General features: G+C 38.6%; 1 protein-coding gene across 1 annotated transcript in view; it reads right to left on the minus strand.

Annotated features, from left to right (window-relative positions):
- Positions 1 to 16,186: 16,186 nt before the first annotated feature.
- SYNPR (synaptoporin) overlaps positions 16,187 to 25,806 on the minus strand; it is a 142,840-nt gene continuing 133,220 nt past the window's right edge. Inside the window, exons 4-5 of the mRNA XM_039880530.1 lie at positions 23,343 to 23,534; positions 16,187 to 17,872 (exon numbers count right to left, since the gene is read on the minus strand). Of these exons, the coding sequence (XP_039736464.1) occupies positions 17,615 to 17,872; positions 23,343 to 23,534 (450 nt within the window). The 3' untranslated portion in view covers positions 16,187 to 17,614. The remainder of the gene's footprint in view (positions 17,873 to 23,342; positions 23,535 to 25,806) is intronic.

Genomic DNA, 25,806 nt, shown 5'->3' on the forward strand with positions numbered 1-25,806 from the left:
TTCTTTCTCTGTCTCTCTCTCTGTCTCTTTCTTTCCTTCTTCCTTTTTCTTTCTTCTTTCTTTCTCTCTTCCTTTCCTCTCTCTGTTTCTCTCTTTCCTCCATTTTTCCTTTTTTTTTTTTGATAGTAGCAATTCTAATTAAGTGGTATCTCATTGCTGTTTTGGTTTGCATTTCCCTAATGATTAGTGATGTTGAACATCTTTTTGTGTGTCTGTTGGTCATTTGTACATCTTCTTTGGAGAAATGACTATTCTAGTTCTTTGCTCACTTTCTAATCATTTTTTTAAATTGTAGAAGTTCTTTAGGAAAGTCGTGGTTTTTTTTTTAACATTATTGCATGTAATCCTCACATTAATATGGATTAGAAGTATCATTAACTTAATTTTACAGCTGAGGACACTGCAATACACATAGAAAAATTAGTTTGCAATTCATTTCCTAAACAAATATTTACTTAGAACTATGAGTCTGGCGCTATTAAAAACAATGAGGATACAACAGTGAAAAAAAAAACCAAAAAAAACTGATAAAGAGCCCTGCTCTTCCACAACATACATTCTAGTAGGGAGATGCACAAGAAACAAGTTAAGTACATTAAATATAGACTACATTGTGCTTGGAGAGTTTCCTTTACCTAACTTGTTAGAGTAGCTTTTCTGGCAACAAATTCTCTCAGCAAGGTTGAGAAGGAGTGACTCACTACCAGTTTGGGGTAGGAGGCCAGGCTCCCCATATGGTCTCAGCTGACACCATGCAGGTTGGAGGACTAGTTAACACCCTTGGGGAACAAAAGCCCTGACCTTCTTAGCCTTCTCTGACACTACCCTTATGTGGTGGTTGGGGGCTAATTCTTATAGCCTGGAGAGGGTGAAATCTCTAGTTTCATCACTTGATCTTTGCTGATAGGGGTAGGGGTGGGGCGCAGTTGTTTGTAATGATTTTAGCTGCAGTAGAGCAGTTATTTTTTTGTTTTCTGTCCTGTGACATTATCCCTTTCCTGTTTCTTTGGCTAGAGAAAGCAGTTTTTTGGGGGCTTTTTTTGTCTGGGCCCTTTAGTGTTTCAGGTGGGTGACACCCAGGCTGGGATATATGTGGCAAAAAGAAGCTCCCGAGAACTCACTGCCATGTAGCTCGAGTCCTGAGGTCCCCTGCAGTCTGTTCTCCTTTCCACATCTTTTAGACTTATGTTTGATTTATGTATAATGCCCAGGATTTTCAGCTGTACTTAGCAGCAGGATTAGGGAAAATACGTTTACTTCATCCTCCTGGAAATGGAAGTCCCTGTGTAATTTTAGGAGCATCAACTTATTTAAATACTTGCACTATATTCATGAACAGGCTCAGCGAGCTTGGGTAACTTTCTTAAGAGCTTGTTTTCTACATGACATCATACAGCATATATGACCTCACCATGCTTCTTTGCCTGTAATAGTAACTGCATTTATGGAACTCCACTGCATTCCTGTCATTATTCCAGTTGCCTTCACATACTGTGTAGTCAGGTCCTTATTTATTTATTCACTCTAAAATGTTTTATATCTACCTTTTGCTTACCCTGTTCTGTATGCCCACGTTGTTGTTATCACATAATGGTCTTCCTTGGAATGATCTTGTTTTTATAATGGAACCCTGCTATGGGACCCCTATGCTGACAGCCAGCACACTTCCTCAGATGGGCAGAAATTCAGACTTCATGGAAATATGGTTAGTACATAGCAGATTTTACCCTCTTGTGTTACATATTTTATGCGATACCTTTTTTGTCTGTCTGTTTTTAATCAAACAGTTCTTTTGGCTTTGTTACCCAGAAACTGGCAGGCACTGGGGCCCGAGCCTGTAGATGATGCAGACAGTCCTCTTTTTTGGCCCTTTCCTTCTCTGGTTGGCCATTGGCAAAACCACTTGGAAAGACTGTAGCTTTATTATAGGCCCACTTTGTCAAGTTGCCAGCAGGTGGCCTACATCATTTAACTGCCAGTCTGATGTAGTGAAAATTAAATTTCTGAATAAGAATGCTCAACATTTTATTGGGTTGGGCTTTAATTATCTTACAATGCAATAGGGGGTAAAAGAGAGAACCTTTAATTTTCCATTGGTGACTGTTATTATGCAGACCTTTCTGATGTTTATTTGAGAAAGGGGAACTGGTTCTAAAGATCACTGGAGCAATCCAGGGCCTCTCTCATGAATAAACCACATCACGTAATTGCAGTGATGCAGCCAACACACATATATGTGTAGAATTGATGCTTGTTATCTTGTCGATTAACTCAGCAAATTAAACATGATTTTAGGCTTTGTTATTATTAGTAATCCACCACTCACTAAGAGGGTCTGGAATTTCTTTGGTTCACCCATGGGTTCTTAATTTAGAATTTTAATGCCCACAGGGTGAAGAAATCAGGCAAGAATGCTCAACTTCATAAAATATATTTAAAGAGGCTTGACAGGTAGATAGAAGAAATTGTTTACCCAGACAAGGAAACGTTCGCTTGCATTTTCCCCAAATGGTAGCTTATATGGGGAAAAGGCTTATTTTCAAAATCATCTAAAAGTGTTTAACTATATACATTCAAACTTTTAATTTATTTTTGAAAAAATAACACATTTTAATGCTTTAAACTTAACGTGTAATAGGCACATAATGAAAATTTTCCTTCCTAATCCTGTGCCCCATCTGTCCAGTTCCTGTCTTTCTCCAGCTACCACAACTTTAGTCTGAATTAGTTATAAAGTCTGAATTTTTTCTTAAGAAAATTGTATGCATGGTTTCCATACAGAATCAGGATGGTTTTAAATCCTTTAGGGCACCAGGGACAGAATAAATGAAGACGTAAATCCCCAACCATAGCACCGGGTATCCAGTGGAGACATAAAAGAGTGATGGTTTCCCTCCCTCTCTACTGTGAACCTTTCAGAAATTGTGTGCCTGCGATCTGATTTCTAATGAGCCACTTTCTGTGTTTCCGAGAAGGGAAGTTGCAGCACTACATACATAGCTCAGTAATTAGGAGTGTTCTGAGCCTCTACTGCTTTCAGTTCTCGGCTGTCCCCTCCTCTAAACCCATGACTAGTCCTCTCCCTGATGATCTGTTTCCTTACTCTTCTCTACTCTGCTTTCCCCAGGGGACTGGAGTGCTCAGCCTTCACTCAGACCTTTATTTTTTTTTCATTTATGTCTCCAGTACATGACTTTCAAACCCAGTGGAAGTTTTTTTTCGATGCTGTGTCAGAGTTTGAGACTAATCTACACTGAAGAAGTAAAATACAATATGATACGAATCTCCTCTGGTGTTCCTGTGTCGAAGGGAATGTGATTTAACTCGGAGAGGCTTGGATTCCCAGAATACTAGCAAGATATATATATTTTTTTCCTATCATTTTTCTTTATTTGAATCACATTCTCACCATAGTGTGCATGTGGGGTTTAAAAAATATTGTGTTGATAAAATTGGCCTTTAAAACTTAAAACAGCTGGCAATATGTCTCCTTAGTGGCATGCTTGGAATTGGACAGATACAAATAAAGATAACCAGGCTGTAAACAGAAATATCCAATCTGGAGCCCAGCAGAGATATTAATACACAGAAGAATCTATTTGGAGGATTCTAATTTCCCTAACAAAACATCTTTCCTCCTGAGCTCTGACTTAGGAAAGTGGGGCATCAGCAAGTTGCCTTGAACTCTTCAGCACCTGTCATGAAGATAAATTGTTAAATGGCACATCTTCTTGAACAAATCCCACTACCAATTTTAAGTCGTTAAACCTTTTGTAGGTTTCAGGGAGCACAGACTACCTAAAAAAAACCCAAATAAAAATTAGCTGAGACCTCAGTTACCTCATCCTCATCATCATTGACACCATTCAATGATGTCATTGATCAGCAAGAATTCCTATCTCTTTCATTTACTCCAAGGTTTCTTTCAAATACCTAATTTAAAACAAGTGTTACTTTTGGAAGGAACACACGGGAACATATTTTGGAACCATTTTATCATAGCTGCACAAGTTAGAATAGATTCTTGTTTTTTTACATTCACCCATTTATCCATCCATCTACCCATTCACACAGTCATTCATCATTTGATGCTCAATAACCAATGCAAGTTGGCTGCCAACTGTGTATTCGGTAGTCAAGGACCTAGGGCTATAGGTAGGGTCTCCACCTTAATGATGCTTACAATTCATCAGGGGAGACAGGCAATATACAAACATGGAAATTACTGATTGTGATAAGAAAATCTGGCATATCATTATGGAGTAGTATTGGGTGACAAGTTCAGGTGGTGGGCAACCTGAGGCTGGAGGATCAGGGATAGCCTCTCTGATGGCATTTGAGTGAATTCCTAAATAATCAGAGTCGGTCACGTGAAGTCCTGGGAAAAGAGCCTTCCATGCAGAGGAAAGAACATGCACAATTTTAAAGTATGGAAAGGAGGCCATTTGGACTGGAGCACAGTGACTGAGAAGCCTTCTCTGCCATGCTTGGTGGGTTAAAGTTTAGCCTGAGGGCAAAGGGGAGCTGTGGAAAAGTTCCAGATGTGTTAGAAAGTGGAGAATGATATCGTGAAGAGTGGATCAGGCCAGTGTGAGAACAGGTTAGGTTGGAGACTGTTGAAAGAATTGGCCGTGATAAGGATCAGAAATAAAAATTTGTACCAGGGATGATGGGAGCATAGAAGAGAATAAGGGAATACATTTTATACCCTCCAGGATGTGGGGATGTCCCTCCCCCAAAAAAGGACTAAAATGACTCCCAGGTTGTTGGCTTGGCTAACTAACTGTGGAATTGTTAGAGGGTCTCTGACATTTCTAGAGGCAGAGAAAATAGGAAGGGTAATAGCTTTGGTAAGAGATGGGAAAGTGAAGGGGAGGAGGAGTGTAGGCAAGTCAGGCTGAAAGACCTCAGTGTCTTTCACGGAGACATCAGGAAGCAGAGGACTAAAAACTTCTTGACAGTTTCTCTTGATCCATGTAGGAGGCCTGGCATGGAGACTGAGATTTCAGAATTCATTCATTCATTCAGAATTTATTTGCCAGATCTCATGCTGGAGTTCAAGGATACTAAAGTGCATAAGACACTGCTCCTTCCCTCAGGAGATCCTTGTGTAGAGCAGAGACTGAAAGAACTAAATGATGACAGCGGTGTACATTCAAAAGGGCAAGTGGTTTGCTCTGCCTGGGGAAGTCTAGGTGGCTTTGTGGAGGAGGTACGTTTTTAGCTGGATTCAAAATGAGTAATCAAGGTTAACCAGACAGAAAAAAAGGCATTCCAAATAGGAGGAATGGTATTTGCCAAGACACAAAAGTACAGAAGTATAAGATGTGATTGGCGTAAGGCACAGGGATAAACTCTAGGTAAGATATGTGCGTGCGTGCGTGCGTGTGTGTGTGTGTGTGTGTGTGTGTATGCACATGCATCTGGGAAAGTCTCAAAGAAATGGATGGATATGAACCAAAGGCCTAGAGTAGCTATTATAAGCTCATATAACTCCTGGGACCAGGCAGCATTGGATAAATGAGTGAAGGGAGCTGGAGGAAAGACAAGAGGGAATGGTGGGGACATCATCGACCCGGAGAGTGCGGGTCCCCTCAGAAGGGAACAGAGTCTTCACAGCTCCAGCCAACTACTGTCAGGAATAAATGTCGGGACTTCTGAATTTTTTAGAGTTCTAAATGAAAAATCTCTTGCATTTTAATTGTTAACCGTTAATTGAAAATCATTCAAAAACACTGTGTGGGACAGATTAAACATTTCTGTGAGCTGAGTGAGGTTGTGAAATGATGATTGGCAACCTATGCACTACTGATAAAAGGGTGGCTTTGATTCCATTCTGCACTTCCTCAGCTGGGCAGTGTAGAGCTAGTTACAGCCTGATTAAATTCAATGAACAAGTTACCAGGTTACCTGGTAATACAGGGGTGTCAGAGCCCAGCGATTCATTTCCCCAGGTGTTAAGTGAATACCTACTGTGTACCCAGTGGTGTTTTTTCTCAACCCTTGAAAAAGTGCACAAAATCTTGAGTGACCCATTAGAACTGCACTACCCAGTAAGGTAGTCACTAGCTATTAGCAAAGTTTATCTATAAGAGGCCAGATAGTACATATTTTAGGATTTGCAGGTCACATGGTCTCTGACCCTGTAGTGTGAAAGCAACCATAGATGGCCATGGCTGTGTTCTAATAAAACTTAACTTACAAAACAGGTGGCCGATTGGATTTCACTTGTAGGCTATCATTTGCTCACTCCTGGTGTAAATAAATGGTGCTATGTCCATAAAAAGAAATACTATGAAGCCATTATAAGGAATATAGAACAATCCCTATGATATACAATTAAGTGGACAAATCATAACGTAGCAAGGATCTATATCTTTCTTGGGCCAGGTACTATTCTAAGTGCTTTTCATGCATTAACTCATTAATGTTCACAGTTACTATGTGAGGTAGCTACTACTATTACCATCCCCTCCCCCATTTCACAGATGAGAAAACTAAAGCAGGAGCACATTAAGTAACTTGATCCACTTCCCCCAACTAATAAGTGGTGGAGTCAGGATTCAAACCATGGTTTGAAACCCAAGCCAAGCTCTTACCCTACCACAAACTGCCTCCTAGAACAGAGCGTACTAGGACAGTGTGCCCCATTTATGTATACAAAAAAGTAGGATTATATCAGCATTTCTCAACCTATTTTTCATTAACATCTTCTCTAAGGAAACTTTTTAGACATTGTTTTCATAATGCCCTCCCCAATAAAATTTTAATATCACAGAAATACAGTATATCTGTTTATGTAATGGATTATCTGTGCTTTTTATATAAAGAATAGGACTTTTTCCCACCCTTTTCTTTCCCTGAACCAATTTTCACCCTTCAGGAACAGTATTGCCTCCATTGAGAATTAATAGATTTTATGAATACAAACATCTTTATGGACCATCTCTGGAAGGATTTATAAGAAATTGAAAACAATGATTGCTTCTGGGGGTACAGCCTGGGAGAGTCAGATGTGGGAGACTTCTGATTATATAACTTTCCACAACAAATAAGCAGAAAACAGGAAGGCCCTTGAATTGCCAAAAGAAATAACCATGTTGTGAAGGAGGAAGAGGCTCCACAGGGGAGTGTATGCTCAGCTTCTTCATTTGTCCTGGGCTGGCTGTGTTTCAGGTGTAGTAATGAGTCCTCTGAGTCCCTGGGAAGTTCTTGTTAGAGGAAGGCTGCTAGTTCTTACATCCGGGGAGAGGGTTGGTTTGCCTGGCTTCATTGGTTCGGTTGACAGCCCCTCTTTCCCTTTTCTATACAAGAGGCTTTCAGGATTCTTTGTTTTCCACAAGCAACTCCAAATTGGTAGTAGAAATAGACTTTTAGTGAGTTCTTTAACCCCTCGTTAGGATGTACCTAGCCCTGCCTTTGTCTCTCCTGGAACTCAGAAATCCCTTCTCAGTTCATTACAACAAAACACATGTCCCATTTATTCTCTGATTCTGACAAACGAAGACTCTGCTAGATTCAGCAATGCATACTGGAAGAGAAAAGTAGTGATGACAGAGAGAATTGGTTATGACCAGGAGAAAATCTTCTAGATTCTAAACTTTGCTCTTGCTCACTAAACCACGCCTCTGATCTGGTGTCAAAGCCCTATGTGTTGTCAGGGAGAACTGGGCCCCATAATGATTCTGATCAACCATTAGTGACCCCTTAGTGTATGTGAATCAACTGAGAGAGTGAAGACTAGCATTAAAAAACAAATAAAGTTCAGCGAAATGGCACAGAATTGAATCTAGTAGAAAATAGCGTGCAGCACTATTCATGGTGGCCAAGACATGGAAACAACTGTAGTGTCCTTCGATAGATGATTGGATAAAGAAGCTATGGTACATACATACAATGGAATATTACTCAGCCATAAGAAAAGATGAAACACTGCCATTTGTGACAACATGGATGGATCTTGAGATTATCATGCTAAGCAAAATAAGTCAAACGGAAAAATTTGAGAGCCATATGATTTCACCCATACGTGGGATATAAAACTGAAAGAAACAAATGAACAAGACAAACAAACAAAAACTCATAGACACAGACAACGGTTTAGTGGTTACCAGAGGGAAAGGGGGAGGGAGGAAGGCAGATAAGGGTAAAGGGGTCAAATATATGGTGATAAAAAGAGATTTGATTGGGTGGTGAACACACAATGCCATATACATGCAGTGTATTGTTGAATTGTACACATGAACCCTATATAATTTTATTAACCAATGTTATCTCAATAAATTTAATTAAAAAGAAAGAAAACAGTGTGTCCCATGTTGTAAAGGTGAGACTTGCGTTGTGGAATTTTGAGTTTAGTGTACTACGTGCACTAGGGCACATTCAAAATGTAGCTATTGTTAAGAATGCCCGGAATCCCCAGAACCTATGGATATATTAGGTTACATGGCAAAGAGATGACCCTAGCACTTTGACTAGGCCTTGTAGCTTCTGTATAAATGCTTATCTCTCCAGGTACTCTTTATTCTACCACTCCTTTTTACAGGCTCTGTAGCATATCAATATATGAAATTAGATTATTTATTACTTATTGGGGGTTGGAGGGATGTAGAGGGGGAGGGTAGTTACAATGGATGCACCTTAACATGATGCATAGCTATGGGCTTCTGGTAATGCCTGTATAATAACCTGGGGATGGTGCAATTTGCAAATGGGATAACAAGAAAGAGGACAGTGGATGGAAATGAGATGAGGAGGACTGAGATGTGCAGGCCCCACAGTACAGGGGGCCCTTTCTGTGTGGGCATACTGTGAGCTATATGTAAACATTCTGGAAACGTTCCAAAGGAGAGTTAAGATTCTTTTTCTTCTCTGGCTAGTAAATATGTTACATCAACTACATTATAATAGTTTGCATATTTTATGAACAACCTGCAATATAATAGCTTGCATAATGTATCATATTGCTTTTGTTAAACAAATATTTATTGAGTACCTAGTATATTCCAGGCATGATTCCCAAGATGCTGGGGATACAGGTATGCACAATCTAGTAAAGTCTTGGCTCTTTATGCAATTTATATCCAAGTGGAAGAGATATAAATGACAAGCAAACAAATGGACATACAATGTAATTTCAGGTCTATATGTACTCTCTACCATTGAGTGGTAAGAACACTGGGGCAACAATTGTGTTTATCCTGCTGCTTCTCCAGGCATGTGCTGGACTGGATGAATGTTTTGTACTTCAAGGATTCTATCTGTAAATGATGTATTTTAATTTGCTAGAGCACTTTTAGCAGGGAATGTGATAAACATGGGCCACCTGATTGGGAGCATTGTCAAAGTTGGCATCTCGATATATGACCATTGAAGAGTCATCACTTACTGCACTCTACTGGTATAGGCTGCATCATTTTCTAACAGAATAAATAATACTATCAATTGAGACAACTATCAAATTTGATCATCATTTTCTGCTAGTGAGCACTATGACAAGGCAAATCTGCTAAGAAATTTATTTGCATTACATCATTTTATCTTTTCTTGGTGGAGTAGAGTGGTAAGTAGAATAAAGCCCCACTGCCCCCTCCCCCTGCCCCAAGATGCCCACATCCTAATCAAGGTGCCCACATCCTAATCCCCAACATTATAGATAATGTTGGGTTACATGATAAAGGGGAAATGAGAATGCTAGTGGAAATCAGGGTGTTAATTAGTAAACCTGAAAGTTATATTATCTTGGATTATCCAGGCTGGTCTACTATAATCACAAAAGTTCTTAAAAGTAGAAGAGGGAGGCAGAAGAGGAGGTCCGAGTGATATAATGTCAGATCTTGACCTGCTATTACTGGCTTTGAAGAGGGAGAAAGGGCCATGAGCCAAGGAGTACCGGTGGCTTCTAAAAGTTGGAAATGACAAGGAAATAGATTCTCCCCTAGAGTCTCTAGAAGGGAACATAGCTCTGCCAACTCCTGAATTTTAGCCCAGTGAGACCTGTGTTGGACTTTTATCTCACAGATAATGAATTTATGTTGTTTAAGCCACTAAGTATGTAGTAATGTTTTCTTTCAGTCAAAGAAAATGAATAGAGGTAGACAGCATTATCTCCTATTATATGGATGAAGAGTCAGAGATGTTGAGGCATTTTCTCAGAATCACATAGCCTGGTATTGAGAATGAAATCAAAATTTGAATTCAGGTCTATCTAACTACGAGCTGATGTCTACACTCTTCTGCTACAAATTTGCGTGATCAATTTACATCGATAAAGCTGATGACGACATCTACTAATGCCTAAACATACTCCCTAGCTCTTAGCTCCCAAGACATAGATCTGGACTTCAGGTCTCATCTGAGGTAATTGTCTGTGCTGAAAAATGCATTTCTCATGAGTGCATGTGGCATCATGCTGCTCAGTTCTGTGGAAGCATATATCATTACTAACTGAAATTTTGACAGAAAGTCTAAGAACTTCAAGAGAGCAAAATTAACAAAAGACTTGTACAAAGGGCAGCAATACTCAGGGCAACATGTCAGTTATGGAATGTATTAAATTCTAGAACTAATACATGACAGTGGAAATCAATCAGAATAGACTTAAATGTCTGAAAAGACCAGAGGAGAAAATATCCAGGAAAAATGTCAGTTCATAGGAAAGAGGGGAAAATATTTGCAATTAGAAAAACTGTTGAGTTTGTATTTGCTTTTCTTATATTCACCAAAGTGAATATAAGGTAACATGAAAGCAGGTAACGTATCACCTGAGATCGTTCCTAATAAGTAGGAAGATAACTTTAAATTCATATAAGCCAGTGAGTTGGTCATAGCACAAGTCAGTTAGACCCTCTTAAGCTACAAGAGGTCAGGTAATAAAAAATATGAATAAGAGAGCAGAGGCTAAAGGCAAACTCTTTCTCAGTCTCCAGGAAGCCTTTTAGATTTATTACAACCTCCTTCATGTGTTTTGCTCAATAAACCAGGGCACAGATAGCAGGGACCTGCCTATTAAATGAAAATATTCAATTGGACTTAAAATGTTTTCCACAGAATCACAGGACTTGAGGAAATCTTGTATTCTCACCTTAGCTTTTTATGTCCAGTGTATGTTATTTATGGAGGTGAGTTCCGGTGGGAACTGGAGGAGCCAGGGCCACCCTTGGAACTACTTGCTGCCAGCCAACAGGTTTTGAAGAGCCCTCAGCTGAGTTCTTAAACCCAGTGAAGCTCAGACTCCAAGTGAAGCATGTTAAGAAATCTTTCTTAGTTCAGCTGGACCTTTAGCAGTCTTAATAACTTGATTAACTTATTCAGTGAATTGGATCTGATTTTATTAATAGTAGCAAATTATTCTGACAAAAGCTTTCATTCTGATTATTAGGGGGACTCAGCATCCCTTATGGAAGGTTAAATGAAGCACTTGATGGTCCGGGTCTTTGTTGATTGCACCCAGTCAAGCAGATGAAGCACATTTAGCACCTTAAAATGTGGTAGCACAGTTGAGTAGCAGTTGGGGTCTAGCAAGGTGATTTTAGAACAAGGAGTTTTGGACACAGAGAGACCTGGATTTGAATTTGGGGTCTGCTCACTTCCAGCTCAGTAATCTTAAGCTAACAGGTTACCTAATATTCATGAATCTCAGTTTTCTCGTCTCCATGGGTATGAATATAATATTTTATCTTGCGTTTCCTATGAGCATTAAATAGGAAAATGGATATAAAATGTGAAGCATAATTCTCTGTGCAGAGTAGATGCTCGATCAATGGTAGCAGTTAAGAACTGTTTTTATTAATGCAGCTGATCACAAGGATTTTGTCATGATCTTACTTCTCTGAACTTTGGTTTTCTAAGCTCTTATTTAGGAGTAATACTAGCACCTGTCTCATACTATTGTTGTGATTAAGTGTGAAAATACTCAGTGGCTAGCACATTGTAAGTGCTCAATAAATATTAGCTTATTACTTTACAGTTGTTATTAAAAATTGTTCTCTTTGGACAGCTAGATAAAATCACATTCATACTGATGTTAAAGTCATATTTATATACTAGGTAGACTGGGAATGAATGGAAAAAAATCTTAGGACTGACAGGAAAGGGACTTAAATTCTAGAACTAGTTAAGTTCTAGAAATTAAGTTGGTGAAGCTATTTATCATAGTCAAACCTCAGTATGAAACACACTATCTGTGGGTTACCCATAACCTCTGGAACTGATCATTGCATGCACATGACTTAACTCCCAACTGCCAGTACTTTCTCTGCTGCCTCAAGCTGTCTCGGTCTGCTAAGCCATGTGGCCCATGCACAGGTGTGGTTTGAATCATCACTTCCCCAAAGCAGCCGTTGAGTGACTGACAGGAATTGGTAAATAAATACCACAGGTCCTTTGCCCTTGGTGGGGCTGTGAGAGCTGTTCTGCTCTGTGTCTCATGTTCTCCAGGGGGACTGAGCCCCAGTTGTACATAGCTGTGACCTTTTCCATAATGCAAGATTTATTGGCTTGCTTTCCTTCCTTGGTTCATTTCCCCACTCCTTTACCTGTACTTGAATTCTTGTCTCAGAGACTACTTCTGGGGAGACTCAACTTTGTTTCAAGTGGGAACAATGATATCTGATATCTACCTTTTCAGTGAGTTGTTGAGTGGATTGAATGAAATCATAGGTGTTATAATCTTTGATCACCAAACTACAAGTGCTCTATGTAAGTGAAGACTTCTTCTGCCAGGATCGAAGATGTCCCCACATCAATATTTAAGACCTAAGAACCAGCCTAAGCTGTTGCTGAATGCTGATGGAGCTCCCATCCTAATTCAGGCTTCTATGTTCTCCTTCCAGGGCTTCTGGCATTTCATTCTGTATCCATCTTCCTCCAAGTCTATTACTGTTTTCCATGTCATCTTGTTTTATTTTTTCCTTACACTTATCACTATTTGAATTTATCTTATATCTTTATCATCTGAATATGCCCTCTCTGCAGCACAGGGATAATATCTATCTTTAAATCTATATCTCCAGTGACCTAGAACAGAGCTTGGCACAGAGTAGGTACTCGATGAATAGTTATTGAATAAATGATAAATTAATCAATCCATTCTTAGCATCCTTATTTACAGGAAATTATAAATACAGTACCTAGAATCTCAGGAATGCTTCAATCAGCTTCTCCCAGTGTTGACATCTTATATAATTACAGTTTATCAAAGCCAGGAAATCAATAGAAGAACCTTTTCTAACTGAAAATTAAATCATATCATTGTCCTATTTACCTGCATAGTAACTTCCCACTTCACTTGGAATAGAATTTGTTTCCTTTGTTCTACAAGGCTTTTAATAACCTGGTTCTTCCTAACTATGCAGCTCAATTCTTGACTCCCCTTACGTGTTATGTCCCATCTCTGCTAGTTTTGCTCTTATCAGCCCTTCAGAGGCACTTAGTGGTCTCCCACCTGAAGTACTTGGATGTGCTGTCCTCTCTGCCTAAAATCTCCCCATGACTGACTCCTTCCTCTTCTGCAGGTCGCAGCTTAAATGTTACCTTTACAGAGAGGCTTTTGCTGACCACTATATTCCACTCCTCCCCATTGCTGTGCCTCATTTCTTTTCTTCATAGCATCAATCAAAGTCCATTCTTACATATTTGGTTTGCGTAGTTAATTATTATTTGAATCTTTCAATCTCGAGGGTGAGCTTTAAGGTGTCAGGAGCTGTATTTTGCTCTTCCCAGCACAATTAGAAATTTGACATAAAAACTCAGGCTTATATAAGTGTGGAGTAGACTCATACATACTCCACTATGTAATAGCCAACTAAGCACATTTGTAGAGTGCTTTAAAGTTCGTCAACCTTTCCACACATGACCAGGTCAGTTCTTGTCACTACCCCAGGAGATAAAATTATCTGCATCCCCATTTTATAGACTAAGCGATAATAGCAATGGTAATGGATCACTGTAGTGGGCGATTTTGATACCTTATGCTTCTTTCTGTTGGCTAGCTTCTGATTCCAGCCATAGCTGTGAAGGATATCTCCTGCTCACGGTGATGGTGACGCCTTTCGCGGATGCACCTTCTAATGCTCCCCCTTTATTTTTCCTCAGGCCACTGTCTCCAGGGATGGGGGAGGGGCCATGCTAGCATTAAAACCAGTTCCCCTCCTTTCACCCCCCAGCCTACTGCCGAACAGTGATTAGGACGCAAGGTTTAATTCTCTGAAACCACAGGAGCCTGCTCAGTCTACAGGTGAGTGCAATCTGCAAATGTGGGAAAGTTACCATCTCTGTGGGTAAATCTCAATCTATGGGGGTTAGGAGTTGGTAGATAAATATTCCAGTTCCTGCCCCTTGATGAAAAAGTACTGGAGCCATTCTCAGAGATCTTGATGGAACTGAGCTCCTACTAGCCTTCACCAGCAACACTACTGATGCAACCTATTATCAGCTTCACCATCTTACCTGTCTCACTCTTCCCCTCCCTCACTCCTGCCTCCTGGAACCACCTACCCCTGCTTTCAGGGAAACCCAAATTCAGACAGTGCCTATTGTGTGCCAGAAACTGTTCTAATGCCTTTGCATGGCTTACCTTTTTCATTCTGATATCAATCCTACTCTGCATTACAACAGGGATGTCATCTTTATCCCCATGGTAGAGATGAGACAACTGAATAAATGAGAAGTTAAGCATCTTGCCAAAGGTAGTTGACCTGCCCACATCCCCCAGTGATTGAGGATGCTCCTCGGGCTGTTAACTCCCCTACATATCCATGCACACTTGCCTTCAGGCTGTGGCTTCAGAAAAGCCTCAGGGCTTTGGGGAAGGCTTTAAAGAAGTAAAAGGAGAGTCAAGTAAATGGCGGTGCAGGGATTCTAGCCTAGGTGGTCAGACCTCAGAGGCTACCCTTCTTACTTTTATGCTTAACCTCCTCCTAAGGACAATGGCTCAGGGAGGTGAAGTCATACCCGAAGTGCAGCTAGTGAGCAAGGAAGCTATGATTCCAAATTATTTCTGTGGACACATAGACCTAGGCTCTCCCACTGCACTGATTACTCTCTCTTTTAAAAGGCCAGGCCTACTGCTATTTTCTTGAAACCAGAAGGAGTAAAACCAGTTTAGTGAATCCCCATAGGATTACAGCAACATCTTAGTAAGAATCTGCAGTGGACTGCGGAAGCATGTCTCTATCTCAACCAAGGCAGGTAGTACTCTGCATTTACCAGAGCCCCGATGTAGTTTGGAACTGCTAAGGCTGGTGAAAAAGGGAGCTACTTGTTATGAGGGTTTCTCTGCTTTGGAGAGTTCATAACAGTATAAGAAACTCTTTCTTCCTGGACAGTGCTGAAAGAAGCAGTCAAATCCAGCCACTATCACAAGAAATGAGAGGAAGATGTGAGGAGAACTCATGCCAGTTCCCCTCTTTCCATTCCCAGCCCACTGCCTAATAATAGATGTTAAGAGTTAAGGCTTGTTTCCTTTCTCCAGGATGTTCTTCATTCTTGTTCTTTTCCAATATACTTTCTACCCTACAGCCACTGAGATCTTTTCAAAATGCAGACTATCCCTCCCCTGCTTAAAATCCTTCAATGCTCTCCTTTAGTGTCTTTAAGGTAAAGACAGAGTTCCTGATCATGGCGTCCAAGCTGGGTTTCATTCATGCACCCATCAGCAGCCACACCTCTCACAAAGCCCCCGTAACTCATTACACTCTGGGAACACTGCATATCCATCCTGCCTCTTACCATTTGAGAGCTTCACAAGGCTGCTCTTCGCCTGGAATATTTTCGCTCACACCCTATTCTTGTGAAACCCTGTGCAGTCTTCAGTCCTGAAGCTCCTTGATCCCTTCCTAATTAGCTCAGTTCCCTGTGATAAATGTTCTCATGGAATCCTGTGCCTCACTTTGTCACACACAGCATAACTGGGGTGTGATTATTTTAATGTCTGTCTTTCCTAATAGGGTGTAAGCTTCTCAAAGTAAGGGGATATTTCTGCTTTGCACACTAACATATCCCCAGTGCCTTGCATAGCGATGGGTATATAGAAGGTTCTAGAATGGTAGAATGAATGAATGAACACTCCTAAGCTCATGAAACAAGGACCAGTTGAAAAATTGGAAAAACTGTTCATTTACCCCTTGTTCTTTCATTGTTAAAGCTAACCAGTTTCTACTACTGTGATTCTCCATTATCCAGCCAGCACTGTATGCAATAACTTTATTAAGGTCAAATATATACTACAATACAGATTTATCCAACAGGATCCAGAAACTGGTTACAGATATCACCTAAGACACAAGGCTGTTTTGTGCTAAAATGTTTCCAAAACCACAGATCACACAATGAGTTTATACATTGATAATATTTTTTTATCTAGAAATACAGATGCTCAGCTTTTCCTCGCTGTTGGGCCCTGGTGTTCCAATTGAGTTAAAACAAAGAGGCAAAGATTGGCATTTTCTTGATAATGCATACATTCTGGGGTTATTTCATGAGAATGCTCTTTGGGATATGAAGTGGCTCACAGAAGTAATTTTTAATTTATGGGTAACACTCAAATCAGAATTAGTAATTAGTAAGTTGAGCTGAGAGTTGAGAATTTTTAATAATTAAATTGAAGAACATATTAACTTTACAAATAGAATTTAAAGTTTAGCTGGTAGTGTAGGTCCTACAGAAAATCCTTTATAAATTGATATGTCAACACAATAGCTTCTTGACTATGGTGTCTGATATCTGCATCTCTATTATTGTAAGAAAACAGCACTTCATAAACACAAAGTTATTGGACGTATTGTTCTCGGTCCATAAGATAAAAGCCACAAAATACCATAGAAAGTTGCAAGAATGTAAATATTTACGTAAGTAAATAGAATTAATATTGGGCAATTACCATATATTAACACTGAATATCTACTAATAAGAAAAAAAGAATCCCAAACCTTAGTTACAATGCATTCAGATTTGGATAAAGCCAGAAAGACAAATGTGCAAGTATACAAAGTAGTGAATATATTTCTTTAAACGTCCATTTAACAAATTCATGGTGCAAACTGGAAAATTTTCATAAATACCATTGAAATGTTCATTTTGTGAGAAAACACCTATTCATGCACTAAATAATATGAGCATTGATTCATCAAGTAAAAAAAGAAACGCAGAGTAATTGTCTAAAACTTAGGGTCTGCAACTAAAAAATAATAATACATGCACATTGTGATACACCAAATTGCTTTATATAAATTGTTAAAGTGTCTTTTGCACCAAAATGCATAGGAAAACTCAGTGCTATTTAATTTATTTTATGCATATTACTACTAGAGACTTTAAGCTATATAATGTTTCTACTATCTCAACACACATACAAAATGACCATGAAAGTATCTGTGTATATAACAAGGTACTCTCCAATTAGCCATCTATGATGAATAATATATCTTCTCATGTCATCTCATCTCTAAGTACCATTTATCATGACACAGGCCTTTCTGCCTTAATGAGAATTACAGATCTCTGATTTACATTCAACACTCTGCATTAACAAGTGATTAAAACACTTAAAAAATTCGCCTGCCATTGACATGGAAGGAGGTGAGCCTGTCTCCAGAAGAATGCAAATACTACCACTTTAAATCTGATTGGTAAAGGAGGCAGGGCCACTGGGCTGCTGGCCAAACTCATCAGAGGATGGCCCCAAACTAGCCTGCTGGCTGTACCCGCCTCCGGACCCATAGCTGTCTTGGTTGTAGCCGCCTTGGTTGTAGCTGCTTGAGTGCTTCTCCATTGGGTCTGAAAGATATCTCTGTCCTGAGGAATGCCAGCCAGTCTCCTTGAAAACAAACCAGATGTTTCCGGCCCAGAGAATAAAGTTCAAGAATCCAAAGACCTAAAGGGGAACCAAAGCAAAAAAGTTGACAGACTAGACAGAAACCCAAATAAAATCTCAATTTCAGAAAAATCCTTCACAGTACGAAAGGTCACTTTTCACTTTAATGTTGAGGCATCTTCCAAATTTTCATCTGGAACCTCTGTTTCATTTAGAATATCTGACTGTTACTGACTGTCTACTACCTGTTAGGCACTGCATAAAGGGGCTTACGTACATTGATTCAGCTGGTCTAAGAGGAAGATCCTATTATTATACCCACATTAAACATGTGAAAACTGAGGTTCAGTAAGGATAAGAATATTGGTCAAGGTCACATAACTTGGTAAGTAGTAGACCTCAGATTCAAAACCCCATTTGTCTGATTCTATAGCCTGAGCCTTTACCTACATTCTCATCATCACTTCAGATGAGGTATTCCTTATGGTGTATATCTTCAAGGAGTACAAGGTTGAATATTTTCACTTTAATGATGGTGCATTAATTTATAAAGTTACCTTCACCATTTGGTTAGAGGTACTACTTTTCCATTTATTGTACTGATATAAAGAAAATGAGTCAACTTAAGGAAAAAGTCTGAAGTAAGCGGTGGTACAGGTAACATGCAGGTAAGCACATGCATAATTACATGCAGAAAGGTAGCAGCTCTTTGAAAAACTGTACTTTCTGTGCCTCTCATATACAGAAATGAATGCTGAAACCAGACTAGGAATGAAGTGCAGGTTTCAGAGAAGCATAAAATGTTTTCCCAAGAACTAGATGTAAGACTTTCTTATGAAATTCATCTTATTCTCCAGAAGTGTGTCATCAGGTAAGTCAGTGAACCAGGTGTTAACTTCTCCTGGGCCTAAGTGTTTGATGAAAGCAGAACTGTTAACTGCCACAAGAGGCCCCCAAAAGAACAGCTCTTTCTGTAGCCTTTCCCAAGGCAGATCGATGGACCTGGGAATTAACCACAGGATATCAGCTTTAACAGCTCCCTATTGGAGACAGATAACAATAGTATGATGCAAAGATGTGATGACATTAAAGTATGTTTAGTAACCACTTCAGCGTGACACCGACCAACCAAAATGGACTTGGACAATAGTCACGGCTCTGGAGTAGGGTATTGGAAGTTCCTTGCCAGGTCAAAATCTATCCTTTGGTTGCTAGTTGGTGAGGTGGTTCAGAATTCCTTGAGGGTGAAAGTGGAGGGCTATTATAGTCAAGATGAGAGTCCTTGGGGGCTATGAACAGGGCCTACTTACCCAAGTATTTTAATATTTTAGCAGCAGGTGTATCAGGTATACCGGCTGAGTATCAGCCTTGGAGTCATCCCTGCTTTGAAACCAGAGTGGAATGGGTTCTGCAATTTCTTGCTCTATGATCTAAACAAGGCTGTTAGCCTCTGGACCTCAGCTTTTTTTTTTCCTTATATGAAATGAGAACAATTATTCCTTCCTTGGGAGATAGTTGTGAAGATTAAAGAGAATATGCATAAATGCTCATCGATTGGTAAGTTATGCTCTAAATCACTTTCTAAAACATCTCCATGAATTATTTTCAGTTGACTCTTTTGCTATAGCATAAACTGAAGCAGAACTTTGATGGTGAGGCCATATTCTTGAGAAATGTCAATGACCAAAACAGTATCCAGGTTCCTAATTGATCTAATTGAAGTTTGGTTTATCCGGACCTCCCTCCCTCCCTTCCTTCTTCTCTCTGTCCTATTCCAACCTCTTTCCTTCCTTTAACATTAACTGACTTTTATTTAATATTATTTCGTGCTATGCTCTAGGCTCCTTGCTGAAGGAGATACAAAAATAAATAAGGCGCTTAACACTACTGTAACAGTTGCATTATCAAAATGAATTAGGTAATCACTGAAAAAACTTTAATTTACATGGAGGACCATTTAACCGTGTGTATAATAACTAGGATATTTTCCATCACAGGGGAGACCTTGGTTAAATTGTATCTCTATAAATATATGTCAATATGTGAGTAGAAAAAGCTATCAAGGAATCTTTTCAGATATAAAAGGATGGCTCTGCCCAGGGCTGTAATTTTAACTGTTTTCTATTACTTGGTTTCTTTCTTTCCCCTGATGCTACTTGGTTTCTGAAAAAAGGATGCTCAAGAAGAACCTAGAAATCAGGGGAATGCAACTTAAAAGTAAGAACATTGAGTAAAGCTTTCCTGTGGGCATATTTAAGGAAAGTTATGTCTTACACTATTTTTTTTTTTTTTATCACATAGATGTCACACATCTCCTGGCTGGCATATTTTAGGGGCACACAGGCCCTCGAGTATTTTCTTGCCATTTTGTTGCAACTGAAATAGGAGTAAGGGTTTTGATTCAAGCTCAGATGTGAGGACAACAGAAAGAGAAACTGTACAAAACATGAAAAAAAGGGGAAGATGAAATCTAGATTATCTGAAAAGATACATCAAGATTGGCTATGGTGAAGCTGGAGAAACAGAAGTGGAAATTATAAATTGAATAGTCATGCTCAGAAATTGAAAGAAATGTTGAAAGAAGAAAAAACATTCTATTTCTCCCTTTGTTGGGCTCTAACACTATGAAATTTAAGAAAATGAATGCATTTTAGTAGCAGCTTTCATCTGAAACTTACTGAACATGCCATATGCTGGGCACTGTGCTAAGTACTCATGTATTATCTCATCAAATCCTTTCAACGGTCCTGTGAAGTCTCTTCTATAATATCCCCATTTTATAAATGATGGAAAAAACTATAGATTTCATAGATGATAAAATTAAGTTCAGAAAGCTTAATTAATTTGTCTAAGAGCAGTCAGTTATTGAGTAGTGGAGCCAGGAATCAAATCCTGGCAGAGTAACTGCAGAACTGTGCCCATAACCTTTTGAGTGGCAACAGCATTAGGAGAATTTGCCTCTAATCTGGCATTGTTATAACTACTTGGGAAATCTTACACAAATCCCTTCACTTTAGCTCCTTGCATTTGAAATATTTGGATGGTTCACCTACCTGTTTATGTCACAGTGAAATCATAGATGCCAAGGTACTTTGAAGAAAGTAAATTTGTTACCCAGATAGAAAATATAGTTATTGCCTGCACCATTAACTTTTTGAAGCCATCTCTTGTATGTGTCTGGCTCCTTCTCAAAAACCTACACTCGCCCAGTAGGGTGGGTTCTGTGAGCCATGGGTCTATTACCCAATTCCTCCAATTTCCCAGATATTGCTGATGAGACCAAGGTGGACCCCTGGCCCAAGATAGGATAATGGGATCCTCTCTACCAGAAATCTAGGATTGGACCTGAGTGATTTTTGTACAGTCCAAGATATTTTTTAAAAAAAGAGATATAAAGTCAAAAACCATAGAGGGGCTATCTGCTTTTACGTGAGCAGGAAAAAGAGGAAAAATTCCATCTTAAAAGAGAGAATAATGCAACAGACATGCAGAAGGAGTCAGAGATAAGGGAGGAAGGATGAGAACTGTCCAGTTTCTTGCCAGCCTTCCAGTTCCTAGCCCTGGGTTATGCCGTTGGAAGACACATTTTTAGTGAGTTTTTTATTTTTTTCAGGTTACTTTCACTTTTCATCAAAAGCTAGCTCAATATGATTTGAAGCCAAATGAGTTTGTAATGAAAAAAAAAATTGTTGTGTTTTGGCAGATTAATATACTTTTCCTCTGCTTTTGGTAATAGAAATTTGATTTCCTTTGCAGAGCCAAGTTGCAGTCAAATGACTTGAGCTCTCTCTTGGAACTTTGAATTTTGAGCAGAGTAATGCAATGTTAGATACAACTTGCCATTAATATAAACTTGGTGAGACCATTCTTTGGTATCTGACATCGAGAACCTTGATCCTGTTCTAGATCCTGCTTTTTTAGGACCTATTTCTTCAGGTCTCATCAATTTTCTGAGCTACTTGATAGCCTTCCAAAGATTTTTTCCTGATGAAGTTAGAGTCCGTTTCTGTTACTTGCAACCCAAACATTCTAATGCATACAGCCATTGGTAGTAGAAGTAGCAGTCCAAAGAACAGACTTTAAGGATATGAAGATTGTTTTGCTTTAACCAGTTGGAACTGATCTTTCTGTCACTAGGAACTAAAAGACCCTTAACTAATACGGATCGATAACTATATCAGAACCAGTGCTGTCCTTATGCACCCCATATTATTTGGTTTCCATCCATTGTCAGTTTCAGTTTTTTAAGAGACATGTCACATTGCTTCTCATTCAAAATTCCTATCTCCTAGTCTAAAACTTCTTAGAGACAAAAGAAGTAGACTTGAATGAACTATGCAGGCTGTCATAACTTATACAGAAGATTATTCATTAAACTAACAAATACTTCAAGTGATTTTATCTTTGTTCTTTTAGATTTTGAGATAATGGTTACAATAACATTAAGTACTGCCTTTAAACAAACTACAGAAGCAGTGGAATATATTTTAATGTACACCTCAAAATATTCATCCACAGGTATCGCCAGCAATGAATAAAAATGACTGTGAGAAACTAATACATACTTTATGGATTTTACTGAGTTTACTATTTTACCAATGCAAGATTCACAGTCAAATCATCAGGAGCTGATTAGCAATCCTCTTTCCCTTCTTACATGACTTCTCAGATTAAATTTCAGAAAGCTGTGGAAACATAAGTTAACCTTAAAGCAAAGATAATTATATTAGGGGTTGCTAGAGAATATTGTTCCTTCAGCAAAAACTGCCGAGACATTTATTCTTCAATAACTACAGTTTTTTGCTGCCATTATACCTTCTGTCCTTCTTAGACACAGTTTCTTTCTTTGGAATTACACAAGTTTTTACTCTCATAAAATAAGAATCTAATTTAGTGACCCTACAATCTGTCAGATTTTCTGCCTTCCTGTAAGTTATCCACATGATGATAACTTTTGACTTTGTTCCACTAATATAGTTCAGATTTTCTGAAGTTATCAAGCAACTAAACTGGGAACATGGAAAAGACTCAAAATCACTGTAACAATTATAAGTGCTCTCTTATATGATGCATTTCTTTCTCTACCCTACTAAGTCTGCACATTTTTCTTCAGACAATCAATTGGATGTATTCTAACTATGTGTGGCTTGGACAATGTTTTCTTCCCAGGAAACCTCTATGCCATCAAATATTTCTTTTTAAGTTGGCAAGCTTCAGCCTTTTTAACTTGGCAAGTTCAGATTTTATATCTGCTTCTGGCTTAGAATTTTGACTTGACCGTCATTCAAGCAACAACTGCCAATACCTGCTGGGTTCTTATTAAGAACTCCACAATTGGCAACATTGAAATCTGTGGGTTCTGACAATATAAACTTCAAGGCCAAAGGATCATCTTGCACATGAAGTGAAATAGCACCTTTTAGATTAGCCTACTTTTGGAGACAGACATTTCAAATACGACTTCTGAGATGTTTTATTCACTTGACCGGCAAACAAAGATTTGAGAGATAAAGCATAGGTGAAAACATACCACGGAAGTGTTTAAGCTGGACATTACAGGGCTGTGGACAGCCATACATTTATTGGATGACTGTTTGCAAGCTGTCATCAGTAACAATACTTCTTTGGGATCCGTTGCGACCTTGACATCAGACAGTCCTTTCGCCCAAGCTGATGAACCCACCAACCATAAGAACGAAAAGACTACAGTGACGATGAAGTCCTACAGAAACGACAGAAAGATAAAGCAATGAAAGAAATGTGAATTCTAGAAACAAATCATTTAGGTAATACAACTATTTGGCTTGTCTTTTGGAAAATTCCAAGATCCCATAGCATTAGAACCAGGGAAAAGTCAAAAACGAATAAAAGAAAGTTTTGTGATATTATATTTATATAAAATAAATAGTAATAGTAATATTTACTGAATTCTTACAATGTTCCAGTGATGATGCTAAGTACTTGTAGCCCTTATCTAATTGTTCCTACAACACCCCTATAAGGTAGTTATAATCATTATCCTACTTGCAGATGACAAAACTCAGACAGAATGGTATTTGAGTATTTGGGTCTGAATTAGAAATGGGAAGAATCGTTACAAATAAATAAGCCAGATTGACTATGTTGAATCCAACTTTCTGTTAATGTTCAATCTGGTATTCATTTCATTCATGAATTTAAACAGTAATTTTTGAGTAATATGCCAGGTATTGAGCAAAGTCTTATGGGGGAATTTAAAAAATGCAAAATATGGATTCTGTCCTCTTGATATTACATATTTGTTGGAGGTCACAGATACCCTATAATTTGAACTATGAGACAGTAGCTGTCATTATTTACATTCATAATTAGAAGTAGACTTGTTAATAGGCCATTAGGAGGGGAAACATTTAAGAAAAGAACATAGTCATGTGAAAAATCTCTCAATTGTAAATTGGAAATTACATAAAAACTTTTAGACTTATTTGTTAAAATAATAATAATACTTAACATTTATTGATCACATATGTGCAAAGTATTATTCCAAGTATGCATGAATTAACTCATTTAATCCTGATAACAGCACTGTGAAATAAATGCTAAACCTGTCCTCAATTTACAGTTGAGGAAACTGAGGCATGAAGAGGTTGAATAAAACTGCTGGAAGTCGTAAGTAGAGGAATCATGATTGTAAGTTTGGCTGTCTGTTTCCAGGACCTGTGAGCTTGACTTTTCTACACTATCTCTTATGTCTTCTTTAAGGAATATCGATCTTCTTATTTGAAATAAGAACACTAAAAAATTAAAAAGTTGAATTTGAGGTTCTGATTAATTTAAATATGACAAAATAGTAATGAATCATTTTCCATAAATAAACTTCGTGATTGAAGTCAAGAAACTTATGTCCTTGGAGTAAATCTGTTATTTTTGGAAGCTAATCCAACCTTGTTGTCCCTAGTACCATTTTCTAAAGAAAGATTGGCATATCTTACTGAGTTATCTCTCCTAGAAGTTAAAAGCTCAGTCTGTTATGAGATAAATCTGGGGTTGAATCTTGACTCTGCTGCTTACCAGCTGTGTGTCTTTAGGCAATTTGCCAGAGTACTTGTGAAGCCTCAGTTTAGCTCTCTCTAAATTGGGATAGTAACAGGGTCTGTCTCATACGATGGTTGTGAAAGGTGAAAATATGTTTGTTTGTTTGCCTGTTTCTCCTAATAGCATGTCAGCTCCATGAGGGCAGGGATTTCATCTACCTTGCTCATTTCTGGGTCTTGGGAGAAGAGGGACCATCAACATTTGTTGAGTGAGAGAATAAATGAAAGAAAATGGTCTCGATCTTGTTAAAACATTTATATTTATATATATAAAAACTGCTCAAGAGTTTACCAAGTGGTACTGGTAGCATTAGAAATAATTTTTATTTTGCTTTACATAAGCTTGTGTATTTTTAAACATATTTTATAATTAGACCAAGTAAAAACAATGTGGCAATGTGATTATATCAATGGCTCTCTCTGACAGAAACTTCAGATGGCCCTATTTGTATAGACAGCAGCATCAGGATTTATAATTAGACTAAATAATAAATGTCATTAGAATTGAGAGTTTCAACATTGAAGGTTTTCAGAAAGTGACCTCAAGCTGTTTTCTATAACTAAGCAAAGTGTGAAGATGGAGAAACTCAATAATTCCAGCTAAAGTGTATTTTAGCCTGAACTTTTTTAATTTTTGGTTTTGGGCATAAGCTTGAGTTTGAGGCTGCTTTCAGGGAGTGAGATGGTGGAAGCTGTCTTGGTTGTCTTAGGAGTAGCAGTAACAGCTGCCATCATCCACATTTCCTGAGCGCTTCCTATTTGTCAGTCACTCTGCTAAGCACTTACAGATCATTAACCTTACAGCATAGGCACTTATATTAGCTTGCTTTTTTTATGAGGGAACTGAAGCATAGACAGTTCAAATACTTATAATTAATGCCTTGCTTGCCTTCTGTAGTGTATCTAAGCTTTCTGAAAAGT

Source organism: Pteropus medius, unplaced genomic scaffold, assembly GCF_902729225.1.
Source record: "Pteropus medius unplaced genomic scaffold, Ma_sr-lr_union100, whole genome shotgun sequence".
NCBI lineage: Eukaryota > Metazoa > Chordata > Mammalia > Chiroptera > Pteropodidae > Pteropus > Pteropus medius.